This window comes from Staurois parvus, unplaced genomic scaffold (genome assembly GCF_062004578.1).
Source record: "Staurois parvus isolate SC_StPar_1 unplaced genomic scaffold, SC_StPar_1.0 ptg000059l, whole genome shotgun sequence".
Taxonomy (NCBI): Eukaryota; Metazoa; Chordata; class Amphibia; order Anura; family Ranidae; genus Staurois; species Staurois parvus.
The window spans coordinates 7,629,638-7,655,000 of record NW_028317855.1 but is presented as its reverse complement, the minus strand read 5'-3'; the positions used below and the strand labels follow the sequence as shown (position 1 = coordinate 7,655,000).

General features: G+C 39.1%; 1 protein-coding gene across 9 annotated transcripts in view; it reads left to right on the top strand.

Moving 5' to 3' along the window:
• QKI (QKI, KH domain containing RNA binding) overlaps nt 1-25,363 on the top strand; it is a 273,632-nt gene that overhangs the window by 182,054 nt on the left and 66,215 nt on the right. For all 9 annotated transcript variants that reach the window (XR_016311503.1, XM_089668598.1, XM_089668597.1 and 6 more), the window contains one exon: nt 6,537-6,680. Coding sequence is in view for 8 of the 9 variants with exons in the window: in XM_089668598.1 (XP_089524724.1) it covers nt 6,537-6,680 (144 nt within the window). In the remaining variant the exon portion in view is untranslated. The remainder of the gene's footprint in view (nt 1-6,536; nt 6,681-25,363) is intronic.

The following is a 25,363-nucleotide window of genomic DNA, read 5'->3' as shown; positions in this document are numbered from 1 at the left end:
TGACTAGTGTAAGAAATTGAGACATTAATGAAAGCTGTGTAAAACACATCTATGAACATAGGTTTTCTGCTCTAACTACATCATGATAAGCAATGAATAAACCACATTTTCAATTTTGTTTCCTCCTCCATGATTTATGGTCCCCTGTGCTGGACACATTGCACTGGAAGTCAATTAGAGAGCTTTGCTCCCTTCTTAACTCACATTAATTAGGTTAATAATTCAACAATATTCCCTCTTGTGCCAAGAATTACCTGCAAGTGATAATTGTATTTGCTTCTGTCATTGAATTATGCTGGGAATTTACCTGGAATTGTCTTCTGAGCATGAAGGCTTTTGTTTGAAACTTTCAATCTAAAATGCTCAAATGAAGCATCAACAGACAGAAGCTTTCAGTGATGTCCCAGAGAGCTTTGAGCTTTAAAATCTGAGTAAGCATCAAAAGTACAATGTCATTCTCAGGTATTCTGTATCATATATACTATAAAAGTTTTTATAAATTGAGGCTTTAGCAAACATTCAACATGTTTAATAGTATGTAATTTATATTTTTAAGTTCTATCCATTGCTCTATAAACAACTACTTTAAGAAAAGCGTATATTAAAGATTGGCAAAAACATTGCACAGAAAGTGCAGTTTGTATATAGAAATGGTAATACACTTTACACGAGTGGTTTCTGACCTATGCTTTCTGATCTGCCTTTATAAAAAAAAATAGTGTAGTGCTTGGGATGGTTCAACCTTTCCTACTTGCATGCATCATACATACTAGGGGGGTACAACTGGGGGAATCAATGGTGGAGAAGGATCTGGGGAACTGAATTTATTCTCTCTTGAGAAGAGGAGATTAAGGGGGGATATGATCAACATGTATAAATACATCAGTGGTTCATATAGTGAACTCGGTGTAGAGCTATTCACCATGAGATCATCGTAGGGGACAAGGGGGCACTCTTTACGTCTGGAGGAAAAAAATGTAATCTCCAAACACGGAAAGGTTTCTTCACAGTGAGAGCTGTGAAAATGTGGAATAGACTCCCTCAAGAGTTGGTTCTGGCCAGTTCAGTGGATTGCTTTAAAAAAAAAAAAAAGGCCTGGATTCTTTCCTAGATACACAGAATATAGCTGGATACTAAAGTTTCTATGTAAAGTTGATCCAGGGAATATCCGATTGTCACTTGGGGGATCTGGAAGGAATTTTTTCCCTTCAGGAGCAAATTGAATCATGCTTTGATGGGTTTTATTTGCCTTCCTCTGGATCAACTGTGGGTATAGGATTATAACTTTTTTTTTTTTTTTAATGGTTGAACTGGATGGGCTTTTGTCTTTTTTTTTTTCAGCCAGACTAACTATGTAACTACTTCTACATATTGCAGATAATGATCATCAGGCCCTTTGTGATAAGGCCACATTGGCCTTTAAATGAGATCGCTTTACAGGCTAGGCCTATGCCGCTTCTAATGTTTTTACTATTTTTCTTTATTAGATGCTTCTAGCATCACCTAAGGGGCACATTACTGAAATCCAGCCCTGACTTTTATGTGCTTCGTGTTTTTTGAACGCCATGAAAGTACTGGGAATGCTAATGCATAAACTGTTTGTAATTTTCAATGCTATGTGTTTCCAAATGCAGCAGTGTATTAAAGTTGTTTTCCTTCTAAAATTTTCTTTTTTGAAACACCTTTATATAATAACAGTTTGAATTTACATATGAACTAAAGATTTGTGTCTCCCTGGAAGATCTGTAGGGTGCAAATGTCACTTTTAAGTTCTGGGGGTTTTTTTGTTTTTTTTTTATAAATAAAATATTGTTTACAGGCCATTTTATTTGAATTCAAATTGGCCTATATGTTGCCGATAGAGCATTAAAAATAGATCACTATAAAAAATACCGTGCTGATAACTGTAGATGGTGTGTGTGTTCAGGGCCACTCACCTGTCCCTACACCCCTTTGAAATTAAGACAAGCCATTGTGTATGTGCTGCTGCTGTATCCTGATAGAGTAACATATGCTGCCTGCTTGCTGACCCACAAGGTAGTCAAGGGATGGGACATTGCTTCACATGTCTCCAGTAAAAAGTATCACATAACCTCTGTACTAGTGAGCAGTCGTAGAGGGTCATTAAACCATCAGCTAGATACCACAAACCTTCCCATTTTAAGATGTCACATCTTTCTCCTGCGCCACATGGGCATTAGTAGTAGGGGATCATGTCCCATATTTTATGGAACTTTTTCGGACACCCCCTAGATATATATGCCAGTTTGTATAATGGTATTACTGAATTAAGTACAAATTTTCAATAGTTAGGTGATGGTGGTCGGTCAACTTTCCATTTTAAGCCTATAGCCTTCCTGGCATAAAAGAGCAATAAGCCCAACAATGTTCTAGTTGCCCTAGTGAACGCTAAGGGACCGACTAGGCCCAATAAGCAAACTTCCACTGATAGAGGGACCTGGATAGTAGCCAGGGAGTGAATGAAATTAATGACTGCTGACCACAAATTGCTGATATGGGGGCAGTGCCAGACAGCGCCAACAATGGGGAGACAGCTCAGGGTGCATTTTATGCAAATAGAACATATGCAGTATTTTGAACTGGATCAATTTATCTCTTGTTGCCACCAGTTGGGTGAGGGAATAGTCCCATATGTCCTCCCAACCTTCCCCATCCAAGCCACCCCTCCATCCAGCCACACAGGGAAGAAAAGCACCACTGGATGCCAGGAAATGACTCGGCTAGTTACTTTTCCTGGGTTGTGGCTGGGTGATGGACAAGCAGTGAAAGAAAACAGGAAGGTGATTACTGCCCTATCCATTTTGGGAGAAAGCTGTTTATTTACTTTTAAAAAGTGTATATAGATTATAGAATACTGCACAAGTTTTGTGGAATAAATTATGTTTTGGAAATTAAATCATTTTTGGGCCGCAACTTGATGACCAAGGACAAATGTGGGTCCTGAGGTTCCACAGGTTGAGAACCACTGCTTTAGATGATCAGAGAGAGAGAGTTGGCTCTTGAATGGTGTAGGCTAGCTATGCTGTCAGCCTATCAGTTTCTTGATTATGCAGTATTCTATCAGAACTGCTTCTGGAACAGTAAGCAAGCAACTGATTAGTACAAGTGTGCAGCAATTCTTCTAAAGGGATGCTTAAGATGTGTTCTTTCACTCAGGCTTATTACTCCTCATCAGTTGCACTCTGCTTACAAGGTATCTAAATTGGTTTGATACTGAGAAAGCAGAATGCATTAAAAGCACAGGCATAAAGGAAATGAACACAGATAGGGATCTCTGGAATGCTTGTGAGGAATTATGGGGACTATATGTACAGAGAACTTTGAAGTGTTATTAAACCCAAAAGCAAACGTTTATTATATTTCAGCCTACCAATTTCTAGATGCGATGGCTGCAGTAATTTCCTTTTTAACCTTTTTTCCTTTTATTTTCACTTGGTTTACAACGGATTAAGCTGTCCTGCAGGTATAGCAGAAGGTTGAGACAAACCATTTACCACTAACAGGGATGCTTGCAATGATAATTGTTTATGTAAAACATTTATGGCAACAGAAATGGTTTACCGTAACTGCTTGAAAAGAGTTAGCTGTAGTTTGGATTCAATAAAGCTACTAGTCCATCAAACATTTCCCTCCCCCCAAACTGACATTACTGCTGTCCAAAGGTGTCTGTTGTTGCTCAATCCAGAATGTGGACACCCTAATAAAGGTGTATTACTGGCCAGATGACCAGGTAAAAAGTAAGCTTAAAAAAAAAAAAAGTGATATATTTTTTTTTTTTCAATTCTCAGTTGTTTCATCCTTTTTCTTCAAAGAAGCATTAAACCCAAAACCAAATGTGTGACATACAGGTGAAACTCGAAATATTAGAATATCGTGCAAAAGTTCATTTATTTCAGTAATGCAACTTAAAAGGTGAAACTAATATATGAGAGAGACTCATTGCATGCAAAGCAAGATAGTTCAAGCCGTGATTTGTCATAATTGTGATGATTATGGCTTACAGCTCATCAAAACCCCAAATCAACAATCTCAGAAAATTAGAATATTACATGCAATCAATAAAACAAGGATTGTACATAGAACAATATCAGACCTATAAGCATGCATATGTACTCAGTATTTGGTTTGGGCCCCTTTTGCAGCAATTACTGCCTCAGTGCGGCGTGGTATGGAAGCTATAAGCCTGTGGCACTGCTGAGGTTTTATGGAAGACCAGGATGCTTCAATAGCGGTCTTCAGCTCTTCTGCATTGTTTGGTCTCATGTCTCATCTTTCTTTTGGCAATGCCCCATAGATTCTCTATGGGGTTCAGGTCAGGCGAGTTTGCTGGCCAATCAAGCACAGTACTCCCACATTCATTGAACCAGGTTTTGGTGCTTTTGGCAGTGTGGGCAGGTGCCAAGTCCTGCTGGAAAATGAAGTTGGCATCCCCATAAAGCTCGTCTGCGGAAGGAAGCAGGAAGTGCTCCAAAATCTCCTGGTAGACGGCTGCGTTGACCCTGGACTTAATGAAGCACAGTGGACCAACACCAGCAGATGACATGGCTCCCCAAATCAACACAGACTGTGGAAAGTTCACACTGGACTTCAAGCATCTTGCAGTGTGTGCCTCTCCATTCTTCCTCCATACTCTGGGTCCTTGGTTTCCAAATGAGATGCAAAAGTTGCTCTCATCAGAAAAGAGGACTTTGGACCACTGAGCAACAGACCAGGTCTGTTTTTCTTTAGCCCAGGTAAGACGCTTCTGACGTTGTTTGTTCAGGAGCGGCTTGACAAGAGGAATACGACATTTGAAGCCCATGTCTAGGATCCGTCTGTGTGTGGTGGCTCTTGATGCACTGACTCCAGCCTCAGTCCACTCCTTGTGAAATTCCCCAACAATTTTGAATGGCCTTTTCCCGACAATCCTCTCCAGGCTGCGGCCATCCCTGCTGCTTGTGCACCTTTTTCTTCCACACTTTTCCCTTCCACAAAATGTTCTATTAATGTTGTTTGGGGAACATCCAACTTCTTTTGCAATTACCTTTTGAGGCTTTCCCTCCTTATGGAGGGTGTCAGTGATGGTTTTCTGCACAACTGTCAGGTCAGCAGTCTTTCCCATGATTGTGATTCCTACTGAACCAGAGAGAGAGACAATTTAAAGGATCAGGAACCCTTTGCAGGTGTTATGGCTTAATTAGCTGATTAGAGTGGGACACTTTGAGCCTAGAATATTGCACCTTTTCACAATCTTCTAATTTTCTGAGATTGTGGATTTGGGGTTTTCATGAGCTGTAAGCCATAATCATCACAATTATGACAAATCACAGCTTGAACGATCTTGCTTTGCATGTAATGAGTCTATCTCGTATATTAGTTTCACCTTTTAAGTTGCGTTACTGAAATAAATGAACTTTTGCATGATATTCTAATTTTGAGTTTCACCTGTACAGGAGCTTATGAAATCAATCTTTAGAGGTGGGGGCTGCATTAGTTTTAATTTTTTTAAGCTATTTTTTTTTTGTCTTTAGTCTTATATTTAGCTGCACTTTGAATGTATGTGCACTACATGCATTTAGGCATTCTATACTAAGCAAAAAGGGGCCATAAAACTCCTGCTGTAAGGAAATGGTTGCCTCTAAGGGCTCATTTACACATGGAGCAAGGACTGTCACTCTCTAACAAGTGATCCGTAATTTTAGTAAAACCTAGAGAGTTGACATCCCCCATAGATTCACTATGGCCCATCTGTTGTCAAAACTCCAGCCTCTCAGGTCACATGATTGGAGTGGCCTAAAAATGGGTAAAGCTGGGCATACGTGGATCAAAATTTGGACGGCTCAGCAGGGACTAGCCGAATTTCAATCAATATATGGGCTTAAGTATACAGTTCTTTTTTTACTCCGGTTAATCAAAATATGAGTTAGGAGGGGAGAAGGAGAATTTTTAATAGGTGGTGCCTGAAATTTCAAAGTTTTTGCTGTCTTATCAGTGTCTGCTCCTTTTGGCTGCACATATCTAAGTGCCTGGCTCCTTCCTGCTGTTTGTCCTCATTTATTTTTGCCCCCTCATTCTCCCATGCTGAATTTCCTCCCCCCGTTTGCCTCCCTTATCGACTTCTCACTAGGAAGTATGGAGTACTCATCCCCAACTCTGATGTCCCCCAGCTGCTGACTACTTGTTTTTCTGGCAACCACAGCTAGGTTTAGGAGCAGCACTTGGGACTCAGTCGCCGGGAATTGTTTTCAGTTGTTGTAACCAGAACTTTTCCAGCCCTGGCTTAAAATGAGTATGAAAACACTCAACAAAAAAGCTGGTCAGAACCAATACTTTAATAATTTATCAGCAGGCTGAAATCTTGTAGGAAGTTCCTGCATTTTTGCTCCCACCCCAGAGTGACCTATTAATGTATTACATTTTAATGTAATAAAAAGAGCATGTCAGAGTTTATGGTCAAAATGGGTCTTGACAGCATTGTCTTTGAATAGATTTGTATTGTCCAAACTCATGTAATTATTATTTTTATTTTCTTTTAGGAGGAACAGAATAGAGGAAAGCCAAACTGGGAGCATCTGAATGAAGACTTGCACGTACTAATAACAGTGGAAGATGCCCAGAACAGAGCAGAAATTAAGTTAAGAAGAGCGGTGGAAGAAGTGAAAAAGTTACTGGTTCCAGCAGTAAGTACATTATAAATCTGAATCGCTTAAAAAAAAAAAAAAAAAAAAAGCACAAACGACTTTGATACATGTGGTATGCTTACCCTGTGTTTTTGTCTTAGTTTTTTTAGCATGCCATTAATGCTAAATTGTTATATATTACCAATATGTGTTCCTGGAGGAAATTTAGCAGTAGTGCAAGTAGTCATTTACGTTTTAGAATACTGGATAACAACTTGAGAAAAATGTTCCCATCCAATTCTCATGCTATGTAAAAGGGTCCACGCACACTGGGCTTAAAAAAAACCCAGAAAATTGCTGGTACATACTTTCTCCGGATGCATGCAATGATTAATGGGGATTTTAAATCTACCCACATATTTGCCCCAAATGTGTAATGCATTGTAATACAACTACTTCATACAGATAACATACTAATGTAGCTATTGGTCAATATACAGAAAGTTTTCTAGAGTATATTTTATTAATAGTGACCTGTTAGTTTATATTGTATACTTGTACAGAGCCATCCTTATGTCCGGTGTAATCTGGTCCACATCATTTTGTTCTTTCCACATTTCTTTTGTTGATTCCACTAAAAAATAAAGCCAAATGTAATCTTCCTGCTCTACTGAAATGCAAAGGTCATTTTGTGTGTTTAGCTACTACACAGAAACTTTCAAGTCAGGTTTTATTGATTGTCAATTCAGTATCTGTCTATGTGAGCATGTACTCTCCTGCAGCATTTTGCAAACCAAAGACCCTTTAAACAGCAATGTGAAGGATAGTGTAGAAATTCCAATGGGCCTAAAGCAAGCCGTTAAAGTAATGCTACATTTTTAAAGCAGCATGTTCAGGCTCAGTGGATATATATCAGCTAACAGGAGCTTCAGGTGATATTTTTCCTACAGTGTGGTGTAAAATGTCTCATGGGCCCTAGGCCTATCAACCAATTCTGTGTAATGTTTATGTAAGCAGTTCTGTCTTCTAAAACTGTACATTTGGCACTATGATTTAACCGGGGTTCTTAAGACTTTTGTACTCCTCCCCTCTCCCAGTTGGAATTACTGCTTTTTTATTTGTGTTCAGTTATGAATAGGTAAAATAGCAGTGTTTAAGCATTTTTGTTATTACAGCTGGGTTATAATACTATCTGGTTTTTCATTGGACTATATTATACCTGCTGCTTTACAGTAGAAATATATGCCTTTATTTTATTAATTTGTTTGCCTAGATAAAGAAAAAACCTTGCTCTCATTTGAGTCCCTTAACACTGTTGGTGCAGGCTAAACATTTTTTTTTAGTGACTGGAACTATTTATCACTCTTAATCCCATTGCCAACAGAAATCTCTCTTAGGGGGGGGAAAAAAAAAAGAAAATCGCAACACAAGTAAAAAATCATAGCAGTGAATATGCTAACTTACCTCATCACAGAATATCAGCACATGTCAACACACATGCCATCATGCATATTGCAGTGCGAGCCAGGGTGACATCACAAGTGCCTTTTTAAAGTGGTTGTAAACCTCTGACATGTAAAATGAACAAAGCACTTGTTTCTATACCTATAGTATATACTTGCTTCTATCTAAAGCAGTGTCCTTCCTCTCTGCTGTCTAGTTCCTCTGCACTCTGCATGAGTCACTTCTTCACTCCAAGAGATAGGAGTGCACACAGCCTGTAATTGATAACATCAACTGTGCATGTGTTCATTTGTGGAGAGGCTTTGTCCTTTCCCTCCAATTAGCTCTGAGGCTACATGGAGATCTCCTCTCTGAACTGTGCAGTATGTGATGTCAGATCCTCACCCCTTGCCTCTTGAAGCTCTGACACGCTATTTAAATTCTGGAATTTAAACTGCTGTAGAGAAGAGAGACCAGCAGATAAGGAGGTTCAACTTTTGCAGGCCTATTTGTTTCATGTGTGTATCACCTGAAGCTAGCCACTGCACTGGGTATGTGCAAGAGTTTACAGACACTTTAAAGGGTAGCTCCACTGTTATGTGGAAAAACATAGCAAATAAAAAAAATCTATATTAAAATACATAAGGTTTTTTAAGGTATTTACCAAAACATATTCAAGCTATAGATATATAATGTATATGGGCTGAAAGTGCACACTCTCAAGTTTAATTTGAGGGTATGTACATCCAAATTGGAGGAAGGGTTTAGGAATTACAGCTCTTAAGAGTAGCCATCCCCCCTTTTTCAAGTAATTGGACAATTGAATCAAAAGTGGTTTTATGGCCAGGTGTGAGCTACGCCTTCATTTATTCATCAATTAAGCAGGTAAAAGGTCTGGAGTTGATTCTGAGTATGGTATTTGCATTTGGACTCTATTGCTGTGAACTTAGATCATGCGTCAAAGGAGCTGTGCATGCAAGTGAAACAGACCACTGTAAGGCTTCACAAAACAAATCCATCAGAGAGATAGCAGCAACATTAGGAGTGGCCAAATCAATATTTTGGTACATTCTGAGGAAAGAAGAACGCACTGGTGAGCTCAGCAACATAAAAAGGCATGGACGCCCCCGGAAGACCACAGTGGTGGATGATTGAAGGATCCTCTTTATGGTAAAGAAAAACCCATTCACAACATCCAGACATGTGAAGGACACTCTCCAGGAGGTGGCCGTATCATTGTCAAAGTCTACAATCAAGAGAAGACTTCAGGAGAGCAAATACAAAGGGTTCACTACCATTCATAAGTCTGAAGAATAGAAAAGCCAGATTAGATTTTGCCAAAAAACATCTAAAAAAGCCAGACCAGTTCTGGAAAAGCATTCTTTGGACGGATGAAACTAAGATTAATCTGTACCAGAATTACGGGAAGAAAAAAGTGTGGAAAAGACTTGGCACAGCTCATGATCCAAAGCACACAATCTGTAAAACATGGTGGAGGCAGTGTGATGGCATGGGCATGCATGGCTTTCAGTGGCACTGGGTCATTGGTGTTTATTGATGATGTGACAGAAGCAGCCGGATGAATTCTGCAGTGTTTAGTGATATACTGTCAGCCCAGATTCAGCCAAATGCAGCAAAGTTGATTGGACGGCGCTTCACAGTACAGATGGACAATGATCCAAAACACACTGCAAAAGAAACCCAGGAGCTTTTGAAGGAAGTGGAATATTCTGCAATAGTGGAGTCAATCACCTAATCTCAACCCAATTGAGCATGCATTTCACTTGCTGCAGGCAAAACTAAAGGCAGAAAGACCCACAATCAAAGAACTGAAGACAGCTGCAGTTAATACTGGCAAAGCATCAGGAAACCCAGTCTTTGGTAATGTCAATGGGTTCCAGACTTCAGGCAATCATTGCCAGTAATGGATTCTCAACAAAATATTAAAAATGAACATTTTATTTATGATTACAGTAATACCTCGGTTTAAGAATTTAATTTGTTCTGCAGGAATTTTCTTATAGCGAAAAATTCTTAAACCGAAACACCGTTTCCCATAGGAATGCATTGAAAACCAATTAATCTGTTCCGGAGATCAGAAAAAAGTAAACACTAATAAATACCGCATTAGTTATTTTATCAAGTCATGCTCCATTTTAGTAGTGACAACCATGTGTTAATATTTCAGCTGTCAGCGGGGTTCCCCACTGACAGCTGAATGTAAAAAGAATTGCCGGCAATTAAAAAAAATAATTAAACTGTGTGGGGTCCCCCTTCCCATCCATACCAAGCCCTTCGTGTCTGGTATGGATTTTGAGGGGCACTCCCATGCCAAAATTTAAAACAAAATGGCGTGGGGGTCCTCCCCAAAATCCATACCAGACCCTTTTCAGAGCATGCAGCCTGGCAGGTCAGAAAAGGGGGGGAGGGGGGCAAACAATGTTTCTTTTTAGTTTCTTAAAAGAAACAACATTTCCGTTAACTTTGGGGAAAGTGACAGCTAATTCTGTGAGCTATAGTGAAGAAAAAAAAAAAAGAGCCAGCAATTGCATTTAAAAATCAGCACTGACATATACTTTGTATTGCGAAAACAATTCATACAAAATTTGTAAACCGAGGCATTATTTTCAGTGGATTTTCATTTGTAAACCGAAAATTACTGTATATTCACTTGTCCAATTACATTTGAACCCCTGAAAATGGAGGGACTGTGTACAAAAATGGTTGCAGTTCCTAAAATTTGTACTTGATATTTATGTTCAACCCCTTTAAATTAAAGCTGAAAGTCTGCACTTCAAATTCATTTGGATTTTGTTTTAATTTATTCTGGTGGCCAAAAGTATGAAAATTGTGCCTGTTTTCAAATATATATGGACCTAACTGTATATAAGGTATACCATTGCTTTACAGGCCATATTGTAATTTAATGTTCTTAAATATTCTTTCCTTTTCAATCTGCAGCGCTGTAATTTTCTGTAAATTCAATGCAATGTGGATACTTGTAAACCTTCTGTAAGCATCCTTCAGGTTACAAAGAGGTTTTCCAGAAAGTTGTGTATGAAGGGGCACCTCCAATGCTAAAATCATGATTTGAATTGGATCATTAATGGTCGACTTTAGTCTGACATATGTTAAGTGAAATGAAGGCCTTCTTGGAGTTTTAGCCGAACAAATAGTTACTTTGTTCTGTAAAGTTAGAATTATTTCTCTTTCCTGAGGTTTTATTTGCCAAGGTGAAGGTAATTCGTAATATCCTATACCGTTTAAGTGTAACTAAGCCCAAAAAGAAAAATTTAGTTTTTACTGTGAGTAACAAAACAATAGCTGTCGAAATTTCCCCCAGTACATATCCTCACACAATAACTTAGTGCATACCTGTGCAAATCCATGGTTTCAGTCTTGCAGACCTCACCAGTTCATAGTGAGAAGTCCTTCCCTTGGCTCTGTCATGGGACAAATCAAAACAGACTTGATTGACAAAAAATTATGTTCGACAGTTGGTACTGTAACATATGTCCCTATTGGAAGGTAATGCCTCTATGCCAGTGCTGGGGATGACAAAACTTTTATGATATCAGTATCTTGTAGCATCTAATTGTTAAGCTAACACTATTGGTACTTTAAATCTATTGCTTTGGAAATTTCTGCTATGAATGTATTCATGTTTGCTTTAAAGAGGTGTTTTTCAGACATCTAACTTTAAAACAGTAATAACAAGTAGGAGTAAAACATTATCCACCCTTATGGATAAAGTATTTAGACGTTTCAAATGACACACATTTTTATTGAGACATATATTCAATCTCACAGCTTCTAATACTATACTTTGTCCGTAAGCCGAAGACGGTGACATCTGCTAAATTGTTTTTTCTTTTCAGCTTTTCTTTTCCAGTGTGTGAGAGAGAAAGGCAATTTCTTTTTCTATCCCAGCAATATAGACATGACACTGTGGTATTTCTCCGATAGCAGAAATGTGAAATTAGAGCTCACACTCCTACAGATTAATGTATCAACACAACGAGATTGAGCTGCTTCTTTGTGAGGCTGAAAGTCGTCTTTGAAGAGATTTAGGCTACAAAACTATCAAGTATAATGGCATAGCACTTTCAGTGCCTCTGCAAAAATTTAGTTAACTATTTGCAGAGCTTGGCTTCATATTTTCATTATAATTGAAACTTCATTTTAGTTTTTTATATTCCATAAATAGTTTAATCAGTGCTCTATGATGGCACAAAGCCAATCTCTGCAAATTGAATAATGTTGTACAAATAATGTGCAGGTTACAAAGTAGGTACATGCATATACACACATACCTTCACCTACTACAGTTAAAGTATATTTAATTTTTTTTTGTTTGTTTTTCTTGTTTTTCATAGAGTGGAGAAGAATTGGAACATCTGCCAGGATGTCATTACTGTAATTTCTCTAATTGAGAGAGATTTACCCTCTTTATTTGTCTTTTTTTATTAATATCAGAGAGTGAAAGAAAATCACAAATTTTAGGTTGTTACCAGAACAGAAATAGAGGGGATATATTTCATTGGGGACACTAGTCCTGGTGACAACAAGGGGTTTCTCACACTTTGGAGGGATTTCTTTTTATTTCTTGTATTGATTATAGGACAGGAAGTGAAAGAAAATGTCCCCAACGGGACACAGATGTCATAAAAAAAAAATACTGGAATTATAACACTACCTTACCCTATCCAGAGCCGTTAGCGCTGCTTTAAGTACTAGGTTCCTGAGCAGGCATCCTTTCACCATTCATTGTAGAATGCGAGAGTGCTTATCCCTGAAAGTTTTTCTTTTAGAGAAGTAAAGTAAAAATTGAATATGTTTTGGGGCTGGGGGTGCAGAGAGTGTATGTGCTGGCAACATAAAGAACAATTATCACCAGGAGAAAAAAAGTATTCAATTCCCCTCTTCCTAATTAAAACCTGAGCAGTAGATGTTAAAAAAAAAATTACATCTTTCTTTTCTGTCATTTCTAGCGGTATCTCCACTCTTAAGTTCTCATGCACTCTGTACGTTTTTACAGCTGCTGTTTTTTGCTTTTGGCGGGTTTTTTTTACAGCCAGTAAACTCCCCAGCATGTTATCCTATGTGTGCCACATAGTTCTGGGGTTTTTTTCCAGCCAAAAAACTCCCCTGCCAAAAACCGCTCCTTACAGTCACTGAGGTTTCTAGAGGAGTTCTTTTAGCTGTAAAAATGTTCTAACGCTGAAAAAAGCGTGGTAAAACACAGCAAACTTGAGGCTTTGGACGTTTTTTTTGAACAAAAAGAATAAACAAATTATTTGGTCAAAAAAACCCGCTAAAAACTGCTGCTAAACGCTAATGCAAAAACGCTAAAAAATGCTGAAAAACTTACAGCTAACACTACCAGCATTATTAAAACGCCCAGTGTGCATGGCACTTAAATATGGGTGTTCCAGCCAAAGCACTTAGCTCCAATCTTTCTCCATTCTGTAGCTGCTGTCTCTTTCTCTATTCAAGCACAGGGAGTGGAAAATGCCAGCTTGTCTTTTTGAATGATTACAGCTCGAAAAGGTTGCCTTCATTTACAAGACACAAACTGACAACACACCATAGTTTACTACACTTGTCTGAGTAAAGCTGGTAGCTGGCTTGTGCTTTTGTCAGCTTGTGTTTTTGCAAATAAAAGCTCTTTTCTCAAGCTGCAACTATTCACACCCCATTCTGACAGTTTCCACTCTAATTATTTCCCTTAATGGCAGGCTGTAGCTCAAGACTCGGTATAACCAAATGGAAGAGTCATGTTGAACAAAAGATACAAGTTTGTCTAGTTCAATCAATGAAAAAAAAGGTAGGAAATTCCTTGGGGACCCCCACATGACCAGAGAACTAGTGTCCCCATTGGAAGATTTCCCCTCTTACTTTTCTGGGGACAGTCCAAAATTTGGGATTTTCTTTTTCAATGATCATAGTAAACGGGACACATAGGGTGAATCTCCTTAACTGGGGCACCGACAGCAATAAACACTGACAGGTGTTCTAATCATTCTCCACTCTTATCCAAAACTAAAAAAAATAAAAAGTTTTGCCTTTTATTATACTTTAATACAAGAAAGTATTTTGCTAGCTTTAGAAATTGCAGCTTGGCATTGCATGCTATTATTAAGACTATGATCTGTTCAGAACACCAGTTTTGTCTCTATCATTGTCTCCCCCGCTTGTTCTCCTCCTAGAATGTATGATGCATACATTAAAGTGATTGTAAAGGCTGAATGCTTTTTTTTACCTTCATGCATTCTATGCATGAAGTTAAAAAAAACTTTTTGCATGCAGCAGCTCCCCCAGCCTCCTTGATACTTACCTGAGCCCCATCGCGATCCAGCGATGTGCATTACAGCCTCGGCTATTATGGGTCTCTGCCTCCTTATTGGCTGAGACAGCAAGTGGGAGCCATTGGCTCCCGCTGCTATCAATCACAGCAAGTCAGCCAATGAGAGAGAGAGGGGGCGGGGCCAAGCCACAACTCTGTGTGTGAATGGAGACACGGAGCAGCGGGTGCCCCCATGGCAACCTGCTTGCTGTGGGGGCACCTGACAGACAGGAGGAGCCAGGAGAGCCTGCGGGGGACCCGAGAAGAAGAGGATCCTGGCGTTTCTATGTAAAACCACAGCACACAGCAGGTAAGTATGGACATGTTTGTTATTTTACAAGAAAAAACATTAACCTTTTAGAATCGTTTTAAGTCCCCACATGCCTAACTTTGTTTCTCATAGTTGCCCAATTAAAAGTGCATTAAGGTCTTCTTGTAAGTTGGATACATATGTCCCTTAAAGTGTCATTAAACCCAAATTATAAACTGTCAATACGTGCTATATTACATTGTGTGCTTATCCTCTAGAGCGTTCTGTAAATTGCAAAGAAACTGGTTGTCACCTCCCTTTTAATCCCAACAGATACACACCATAGCAAAGGCTTCAGGGGAGTGACACAGCCTGTGATTGGCAGAACCTCCTCCAAATATCTTTACAGTGTGAACAAAGTGAAAGCTATTGTAAATTAACTTACAGGAATAGATTAAATCATTAGTATTGTCACTAATAGCCAAAACGTTCTTATATGTGAAAATTAGTAATAAACTCTGCATGGTTTAAAATGACCAGGTCCAGCTGAGCACCATTTCTAGTTGAGGTTTCTATAAAATGTACCATAAAACTGTCTTGCTATAGGTCTATATATTGCCACCTTTTACTGTTCCAGCAATGCCATTATGCCAGTGAGTTTAAAAAATCTCCCATTATTAATGTGCTAGCCCTTATTACCCATTCTGTCTGTGCAAGGAGTCTCCACCTAATTAGGCCTCATGCACATTAGACGTCAACACAGCTTTTAAGAACATTTAACCTTTTGTTTTCTGCCTCTAAACGCCCCTCTATCTTCACCTGTGTGTCCATATTACACATAGGTGTTTAGAGCAACAAAAAAAAAATTAGCTTTCTTTCAGAAGAGGAGTGTTGTGGCAGAAAAATGCCTGATGCATCTAAGTGCTAGGCACGTTTAGTGCTTGAGCATTCATTCATTTCAGTGACCAGAATAAACTCATATTGGCCAATGGAACAAACGCTTGAAGCACCTAAATGCGTTTGTAATACACTTTGTGCTGCTTTTCCTGCCAGGACTAGGTGTTCTGAAGAGCTGGACAAACACAGTGTGCATGAGGCCTAACAGTCGGGGCTGCCACCCTCTGTGTTACAATTGGGCTTTGAGGCCAATTGTAACTTTTTAGCAAGTTCTGTTCTCTTTCACTCATGCTCTTTTTTTCTTTTTCTTTATTGCACCATCCTTCTTTCTTTCCTTTATTATTATTATTCCACAGGGTTTATATAGTGCCAACAGTTTGTGCAGCACTTTAAAAAAATGAATGTAGACATTACAGTTACAATACAATTTGATACAAGAGGAAATAGAGGGCCCTGCTCGTCAGAGCTTACAATCTAGGATGAAGGTTTATTGACAAATTGATCATAGAGGAATGTTTATACCATATAGGTAATTTTCCTTTTATCATAGGCTGTTGCGGTTGACTTTATCAGCAGTCACTATGACTGCAGGAAAAATAATCCCTGACCCTTACCAAAAATGTAGCAGCTGAAAACGCATAGACGTGAACGTGTCCCATAGGAAACCATGGTAAATGGACTGTAGTGTGTTTCTGCAAAATGCATAGGTGTGAACCAGGCCTTAATCTAAATGTTAAACAAGAAATGTTAGTATTTCTACAAATTCAAAGCAAATCAGGAAAAAGTCAGTATGAAGGTAATTCTGAAGTGCGGTATGTCAGTTTTTTTCTGTAGTGACGTATTGGTAGGTTGGGAAGTAGAAATGCTGGAAATGACCAGAGCTCTTTCATTTTTGTCTTTGTGATCTGCATTCAGCGTTCTGTATCTTTATCCTCTTCTCATGTTGAAGGGTGATTAGCAGTTGAACGCCTTTCAGCTTTCTGTTTACTCTTAAGTTGAAGCATATGATTTTCTGTCTAGAAGAAACGCAGCTAGAGTAGAAGCTCAAACGTTTGGGCATATTGTGTGCCTGCCAACAAAATACATACGTGGGAGGGAAAGCGTGAGTTTATACTCTGGCATTTTTTTCACTGTTAGACTGTTCTACATTTAGACTGTTCAGATCACTTTACCGGATTACATTAAATGTGAAGGGTGATCTCATACCATTATTAATTACATTTAAAATTAACAGTTGAGCTACCATAACTGTCCTGTTCTGATGTAAAAATATGTTGTGATTGAAGTTTTCTTATGTATTTCTATGCTGCTTTACATTTCATTTTTGTTTGCTTTAAGACACCATGACACTGGCTTAAAAAATACACCAACAAGAGTTTGTTGTTTTGCCTATAGAAGCAGCTCAGTGTTATCCTATGTGTCCATGCACATCAGGACATTTAGAGGCATATTTTAAGCTCAGCATTTAGAGGCAGGCAAAAAAAAAAAAAAAAACCCTTCTGGTTTGCATTTTTGATTGGATTTTTCTGAGGGAAAAAAATACTAAAGACTCCTAATCATGCCTAAACATTGTACTTTTTTTGTTTTTTTTTACCCAGTGTGCATGGGGCCTTAATATATTTATCTGTTTATAAAAAGCTGCTTCTGTACTATAAGAATTTATGTATCTTAGCATAGTTTCAGTGTTTTTACTAAGCTGCTTGAGCACCCATACCTGTGTAGTAGCTAACTTATTTATTTATTTTCGGTACTTATGTAGCGTTGTCAATTTACACAGCGCTTTACATATATATTGTACATTCACATCCGTCCCTAACCCTCAAGGGGTGTACAATCTAAGGTCCCTAACTTACATTTATACATACACATACTGAGGCCAATTTAGACAGGATCCAATTACCTTATTAGCATGTATTTGGAGTGTGAGAGGAAACCGGAGTACCCAGAGGTAACCCGCACAGGGAGAACATGCAAACTCCATGCAGGTTTGTGCCATGGTTGGGATTTGAACCAGCGACCCTAGTACTGCCAGGCGGAAGTGCTAACCACTTAGCCACTGTGCTGTCCTAGCTTACTCTAGGGCCAGCCCCCTGAAGAGTGATCATAATGGATTGCTCTTCGGAGAGCATTTGACAGACAGTGAGAAGGCGTTATATTGCCTCTTTTAATTACTAAAAACCCACAGCACGGTGTGGTGCAGCCCCATTCATGAGAGAGGGTCAGAAGATACTGCCTGCTGAGTGTGATTGGGGGGGGGGGGGTTAAGTTTTCACACCGCAGTGCAGAACATTATGGTCACAAAATGTGGATCAACCAGGTTAAGCTGTGAATTTCTGAACACCACTGCACATGTTTGGTCAGAACAAACACATAGAAATAACTGTTTTCTATGTGCCTGTTCAGACCAAACATGTGCATAAAAACTGACACAACTGACTTGGTGAAAACCAGCCCTAAGTAATTTCTGCCTTGATGGAAATGTGAGAGTTATCGTTGTTGACCGTTTATAAAATCTTAGCACCTAGATTAGCAGCCTATTCTTCCTGCTAAATCGATTACTTTTTTCCAGGATGGGAGTTTTTAAAATTTTCTGGCTGCTTGTTTATAAAAGATCAGTGATTAACTAGGCTGGTTCAAAATGATAGTCGTGAAGCTTGCACCTTTTAAAAACGAAGTTGGAAACGACCACTTCCTTATTGTTCGTTTTACTGTCTTGGCAGAGTCCACGCTCTTTAAATGGATTCTTAGCAGGGCTACGAATGCATTACCAAATACTACTACCCCCCCCCCCCCAGCACACACACAAAATGTCTAAAGGTGTGCATTAAAAAAGTGCTTTGTACCTTAAAGTGCTTCGTACCTATTAGCATGGAGCTGTGGCACTGCAGCTTTAAATTGGATGAAACATTTTGGGCCTGTTGCATGTTCCCTTGTTTTTCTTCCTTTTGGCATGCTCCCCAGCTGAGAGGGATCTGAAGGCAGGTTTTTATTAGTGGTCTTCTTTGTATGGCTTTGTTTACTTTTTTTTTTTTAAAATAGGAAGTGGGTGTGGCTTGTCTGGTTATAAATATAACAGGATATGCCTGCATTCGCTTGTAACGGAAATGAGCTGTCTACTTTATTAGTAAATGTGGAATGTATGTGCTGTATATTTGTATATAATTAATAACTAGGTATATACCGTAGTTCCTGCTGTTAATATTGTTTTAGTTTTTAATCACAAATGTTGTATCCAGATACACTAAAAGCTAATTTATTACATGATTTTAGAAGCTTCACACAATAAAATGTGTGAACATTTACTTCAGTTATCCAGTCATTTTGAAACAAAAAAATACCTCTTAGTTACTTTAATCTTTACATGATTGGACAACTAAAGTGCCTTTTACAATTTTTATTTAAAAAAAAAAAAGTTTTAGATCTTTTAGTAAATCAGCCTTAGTATGTCTTACCATTGCTGGCTATAACATTTTCCTTGAAGCGATTCTAAGCTCTTGAAGCTTCATTTTTTATGGGGGGTGGGGGGAAAAGCAAACATGTTATACTTGCCTGCTCTGTGTAGTGGTTTTGCACAGAGCAACCCGGATCCTTCTCTTCTTGGGTCCCCCGCTGGCTCTCCGGGCCCATCGCTCCTGTCGGGTGCCCCCACAGCAAGCAGCTTGCTATGGGGCACCCACTGCTCCGTGTGTCCATTCACAGACGGAGCAACAGCTTGACCCCTCTCTCTCCTGATTGGCTGACTACTGGCTGTGACTGACCGCAACAGGAGCCAATGGCTCTTGCTTGCTGTCTCAGCCAATGAGAAGGCAGAGACCCGGGACAGCTAAGGGTGTTGTTAACATTGCTGGATCGCAATGAGCCTCAGGTAAGTACTGAGGGGGCACTGCTGCACACATCTTTAATGCAGGAAGGTAAAAAACCTTGAGCCTTTACAACCACTTTAATTCTCATAGCTTGGCACTATTTCAATTACATTTTCAAAATGTTTAGTTTACATAGTTATAGTTATTCCGGCTGAAAAAAAGACAAAAGTCCATCCAGTTTAAGGTATAATCCTATACCCAGAGTTGATCCAGAGGAAGGCAAAAAAAACCCAGCAAAGCACGATCCAATTTGCACCTGCTGGGAAAAAAATTCCTTCCGGATCCCCCAAGAGTCAATGGGTTATTCCTTGGATCAACTTTACCTATAAATGTTAGTATCCAGTTATATTCTGTGTATCTAAGAAATAATCGAGGCCTTTTTTGAAGCAATACACTGAGCTGGCCAGAACCAACTCTTGAGGGAGTCTATTCCACATTTTCACAGCTCTCACTGTGAAGAAACCTTTCCGTGTTTGGAGATTACATTTTTTTCCTCCAGATGTAAAGAGTGCCCCCTTGTCCCCTATGATGATCTCAGGGTGAATAGCTCTACACCGAGTTCACTATATGAACCACTGATGTATTTATACATGTTGATCATATCCCCCCTTAATCTCCTCTTCTCAAGAGAGAATAAATTCAGTTCCTCTAATCTTTCCTCATAGCTGAGCTCCTCCATGCCTATCAGTTTGGTTGCCCTTCTCTGTACTTTCTCCAGTTCCCCAATGTTCTTTTTGTGAATTGGTGCCCCAAACTGAACTGCATATTCTAGATGAGGTCTTACTAATGATTTGTACAGGGGTAATATGATATCACTCTCTGGAGTCTATACCTCTTTTAATACAAGAGAGGATTTTGCTCATTTTATAAGCCACAGCATGCCATTATTAAGCTTGTGATCTACCAGAACTCCCAGATCCTTCTCCACCATTGATTCCCCCAGTTGTACCACCCCCCAGTATGTATGATGCATGCATATTCTTAGCCCCCAAGTGCATAACCTTACATTTATCAACATTAAATCTCATTTGCCACATAATTGCCCAATTAAACAGAGCATTGAGGTTGGCTTGTAAGTTGGAGACATCCTGGTAGGATGTTATTCCACTTCACAGCTTGGTGTCATCTGCAAAGACTGAAATGGGATTCTTAATCCCAGACCCTATATCTTTTTTAACTATATTAAAAAATAAGGGTCCCAACACTGAACCCTGGGGTACACCACTGATGACCCCAGACCATTCAGAGTATGAGTCATTAACCACTACTCTCTGAATACGATCTTTTAGCCAGTTTTCTATCATTTACATACTGATTTTTCCAAGCCTGTAGACTTTACCTTACACATTAGCCGTGTGTGAGGAACTGTGTCAAACTCTTTTGCAAAATCCAAGTATACCACGTCCACCGCCACCCCTCTGTCCAAGGTTTTGCTCACGCCCTCATAAAAAGAAATCAGATTTGTTTGACAACTTCTGTCTTTCATGAATCCATACATCAATATGTATAATACATTTAAAAGATAAACTTATTTCAATTCTTATAACTAATGATATAGACTTAAATATAACACACCATTCCGGATTATCCATGCAGGTAACAAGCATATATTACAGAATACCATACAATACGGTTTTGTGTATATATTGATGATAACCATATAGTGTTTGTAATGTATGCATACTAAGTACTTCTGTCTCCCCAAGTTTGTTTGGGAATAATTTGGTTTATGAATAATGAAATACACTGTTTAATGACTGCAGACTTGGAGAAAGTCGTGTTTGCCATTAAGAAAGTGACAGCATCCCAGAGCGTAAAGCTGGCCATAGATGGAATGAAATTCATTTAGTTTGGTATGGACAGTCTGAACTTCAATCTGTGTTTGGCCAACCCTGCTCGACAGAAGCAATTATTTTTGTGGATGGAGGAATCTGTTTTGTTTTTTTTACATGTTTATGACCATTTTAAGAGTGTTGTGGCAGAAGCTAGATCATTTTCAAAGATCTCGTTCACTGTGCTCACAGTTGGCTTAGCACAAGAGATGTGAATTTTGTACTAGTGCAGTTACAGACAGGATATGGAAAATGGACATTTAGCTTCCAGTTTCGTTAAAAACATTATACTAAAATTGCAGAAGGCAGTCATCACCCTAACACAGCATGAATCAAGCAAAGGTGTATCAGACACACAGCAGGTAAAAAACTTGACTTGTAGAGCAACCTTATGTTGACCTTGGCACGTCATTTGCTTTCATGCTCTATACCTTTCCGTGAGCTGTGTAAGTGATGAAGCATCATAAAAATGGAATATGATTTCTGGCTGTTGGAGACTATTCTTGTTTGGCAGCTGTCCTCTAATTCACACATTGATCTGGAGAGTTGATTATGGCCCATATTTTTTCTTATCTTTTATGTTGAAAATGGTTGCCTTGTTATTGCTAACAACTGTGTATTTGTACACATTCAACAATAACTTTAGTGCACTGTATGCAAGGCAATCCATCTCTCTATGCACATGCAAAGAAAAAAAAAATGGACAAGGGCAAGGGATGCTGATTGCTGTGCGAGGTATAGCCATTTGTTAATGTCCTTGGAGATCAACCAGCGTGCCAAGACCCCAAAATTGCCCAATCCAGACACTGGTAACAACTGTAGAACATGCACTTCCACCAGATGTCAAGGGAAGTTAAAACCAACTGATAGTTATCACATTTTGTATTCCTGCTGGCTGCCAGTAGACGGACTAACCCAAAATCTAGCAGGTTGGACACACAGGCTGATTCAAATCTTGCATACAGTCTGGCACACTATATAGGCTGTGCAAAAGCGTGATTGCCTCACATGTCTGAGATTCCTCAAGCTATCCTGTGAGCTCTACTATCCTGTGTTCTCACTTTAACCACTGCTAGACACACCCACACATGACTTAGGGTCACTTGTTGCTACTTGCAGTTTCTCAGCTGACTGGACTGCTAGGCAACAATACACACGCACACATACGCAGATCCACGTCTGGCACATCTGTTAGCTTACACACAGTTAATAATCTACATGCAGTCCACAGGCACAGGATGCAATTTCATACAACAGCAACAACAAACCTATACCAAGCATACAAACACTGGTAACCTAGTGAACCAGTTCTTTTAGGAGTATGACTTCTTAGCTTAGTACACAGAAGGCACTTATTTATTTCACTGTGTTTTAAGCTGTATTGTTTTATCCTGTTTCTTTGAAAAATGAACATCCTATTCTTCAGGGGGAGTGTATTCAGACTTCTTTTATTTGTTTTCTTCTAATTTGTAGAGGAAAGATGTGGGATGAACTTGTCCCCTTTAGCCAATCACCTTTTGAGACCTTGCCTCACCTGCTAGGAGGTGAGTTTCTGGCCTCCTGAAGTAGCCATAGATTATATGGTTCAGCTGGGTTGGGTTAGGGTTTCCAACATTGGCCTGATCACCAGTCCACACACCTCATGGCTGCTACAACAAGCTCTATAAAAGGTTTTGTTTTTTTGTGGTTCTGTGGAACCAGTACTTACTGTTTTGCATAGGTACATAGCTCATTAGACATACTATTAGAAGGAATTTGTTTCTTCTCCCTACAACTAATATTTTGGATTTGATTAGCGTTATATTCCCTATAATCTTTAAGATAAGTGTTGCAGCAGACTCCAGTATGGACTGACCACAGCCCGCTGCTAATTCTGAAGCTGACAGGTCTAAAACATCTCTTTATGTGCTGATGAGGTGACATTTGCCCACCCTTTATCTGCACACAAACATACAGGCTTAACAGAAATGGCCCCTGCTCCAATTTATAACTAGTTAGAGTAAGGTACAAGTGAAAAGCCTTTGCATAGAACAAACAAAACAAACTATTTCCCAGCACTTACCAACCTGCCCGCAAAAAACTAAAACAGATAACAATCTAACAATTTGCTCAAAAACAGATTTTAGTCATACATTTGCAAATATACTGTATGTACATTTGTCAGAAACTGAATCTACAGCATGAGCTTGGTTCAATATTTTGTCAAATGCTTGCTCTAGAAAAAATGCTTACTTTACAGTGACACTTAAAACTGAATTACCAATTACGTTTGGTTGGCCTAAAGCATATAAATTAAAGAAAAAAAATTAAAGCCCATATTTTGCCTTCCCTGGTTCCTCCTTTCTCTCATCAGCATGCTAATGAAATATTTGAATGACTTTTCCATATTCTTTTACGTACCTTATTTTAGACCCAGTGTTGTCATCACTAGGTCTCTGTGCTTTTCTGTGCAATGCAGCTAAATCATGGCTGGTGAGAGGGGTGGCAGGGTGCTTCTTAAAAACATCACAGCACCCTGCTTCAGTACTCCCCACATGTGGCGATGAGCCCCCACAATTTATAGCTGAAAGCCAATGAATTAAAGGAGGCATGCCAGGGACATTAAGGCAGAGAAGGAAAGGGCAGACACGATACTGCATATCCGCTAGCCAGGATTGAGACTGCCTTAATCTTGCTACACGTGCACACTATGATGAGCTTAGTGTGCAGTGAAACAAGAAGAAGCAATTTCAATACAGGAAAGAAGCCTGTGCAGTTGTGCAAGACTGACATTCAGCTTTAAGATATTGTAACTTACCAGTCCTTAAAGGGTAAATTCACCTTTTCACGAAAAAAGGAAAAGATGAACTAACTCTAAATATTCTGGCCACCCCCGCTGCACATAGCGACAGTGATGCACCACGCTCCCTATGTAGCAGTCCAATACAACTGCAATACAAAGCCCCGTAGTGAGTATTTATCATAATGTTCACAATGGCAAGCATTCATTGATCAGCATGACTATGTGACTGTGCTGACCAATGAGAATTGCTTCTTTCTTCTAGGATACTTAACTAGAATAAGCCTCAGATGCGCTTCTCATTGGTCAGCATGGAGAACTTCCCCTCTAAATGCATTCTCCATTGTATGGGGGCAGCCATGGTTGTCACACAGACTGGACTGTCTTTGTTCTTATTCTTTACATGGTGGGTTGATGGGACTAGTAGTTTACACAATAAAGATATGGTACTCTGTGCTTTCTTTTAAGCTCACAGAAAGTGACAAGGAAACCGTTGCTGTCAAGATGAACACGTATTTTCCCTACTTGCTGAAATGTTTGCATAGAAATTAAAACAAATTTAGCCACCGTAACTAGGAGTAATGAGCTGCAATATATTGTATTTTTATTTTTGAGATTAGATACACTTTAAGGCAACTGCCACATGCAGTGATTGACCATTTTATAGTAGGTACCTGCCAAAGAGGCTATACCAATATCATTCGGGGAAGTGGGCAGTCACCCATGAAAGTTTTTTTTTTTTTATAGCAATGGTTTCATTTAAATTATTTTTTGTGCGTTTTTCAAGGCATCAGAAAATCGGTTTAACAATTTGTCTGCCTGCCACTTTGTAAAACTGACATTTTGACAATGCATATCTTTGTTCTGTAAACTTCAGATTATGTCAGAGTGATAGATTAAATCTGTTTCTAACGCTTACAGCCTCATATGTACAAGCCACATGAATATGTGATATTTCCAGATCAGCTCTCACAGGACAAGGAGGACACAGCTGTCTTAACCTGCAGTGTTCAAAAAAAAATGTTCAACTCTGCTGTTTTCTTGGCAGTGACTATTGTAAAAGAGCTTGGTTCATTCATAAATACATTTGACCTTGAATTGAAAATTTCTAATATTGGAGAGCAATAGAAACATCAAAAATAGTTTCAGATTGAAGACGTACTTAAGGGGTAACTCCACAAAGAAAATTAACCACTTCCATACAGGGCACTTTTACCCCCTTCCTGCCCAGGCCATTTTTCAGCGCTCTCACACTTTGAATAACAATTGCGTGGTCATACAACACTGTACCCAAACTATCATTTTCTTCACACAACTAGAGCTTTCTTTTCGT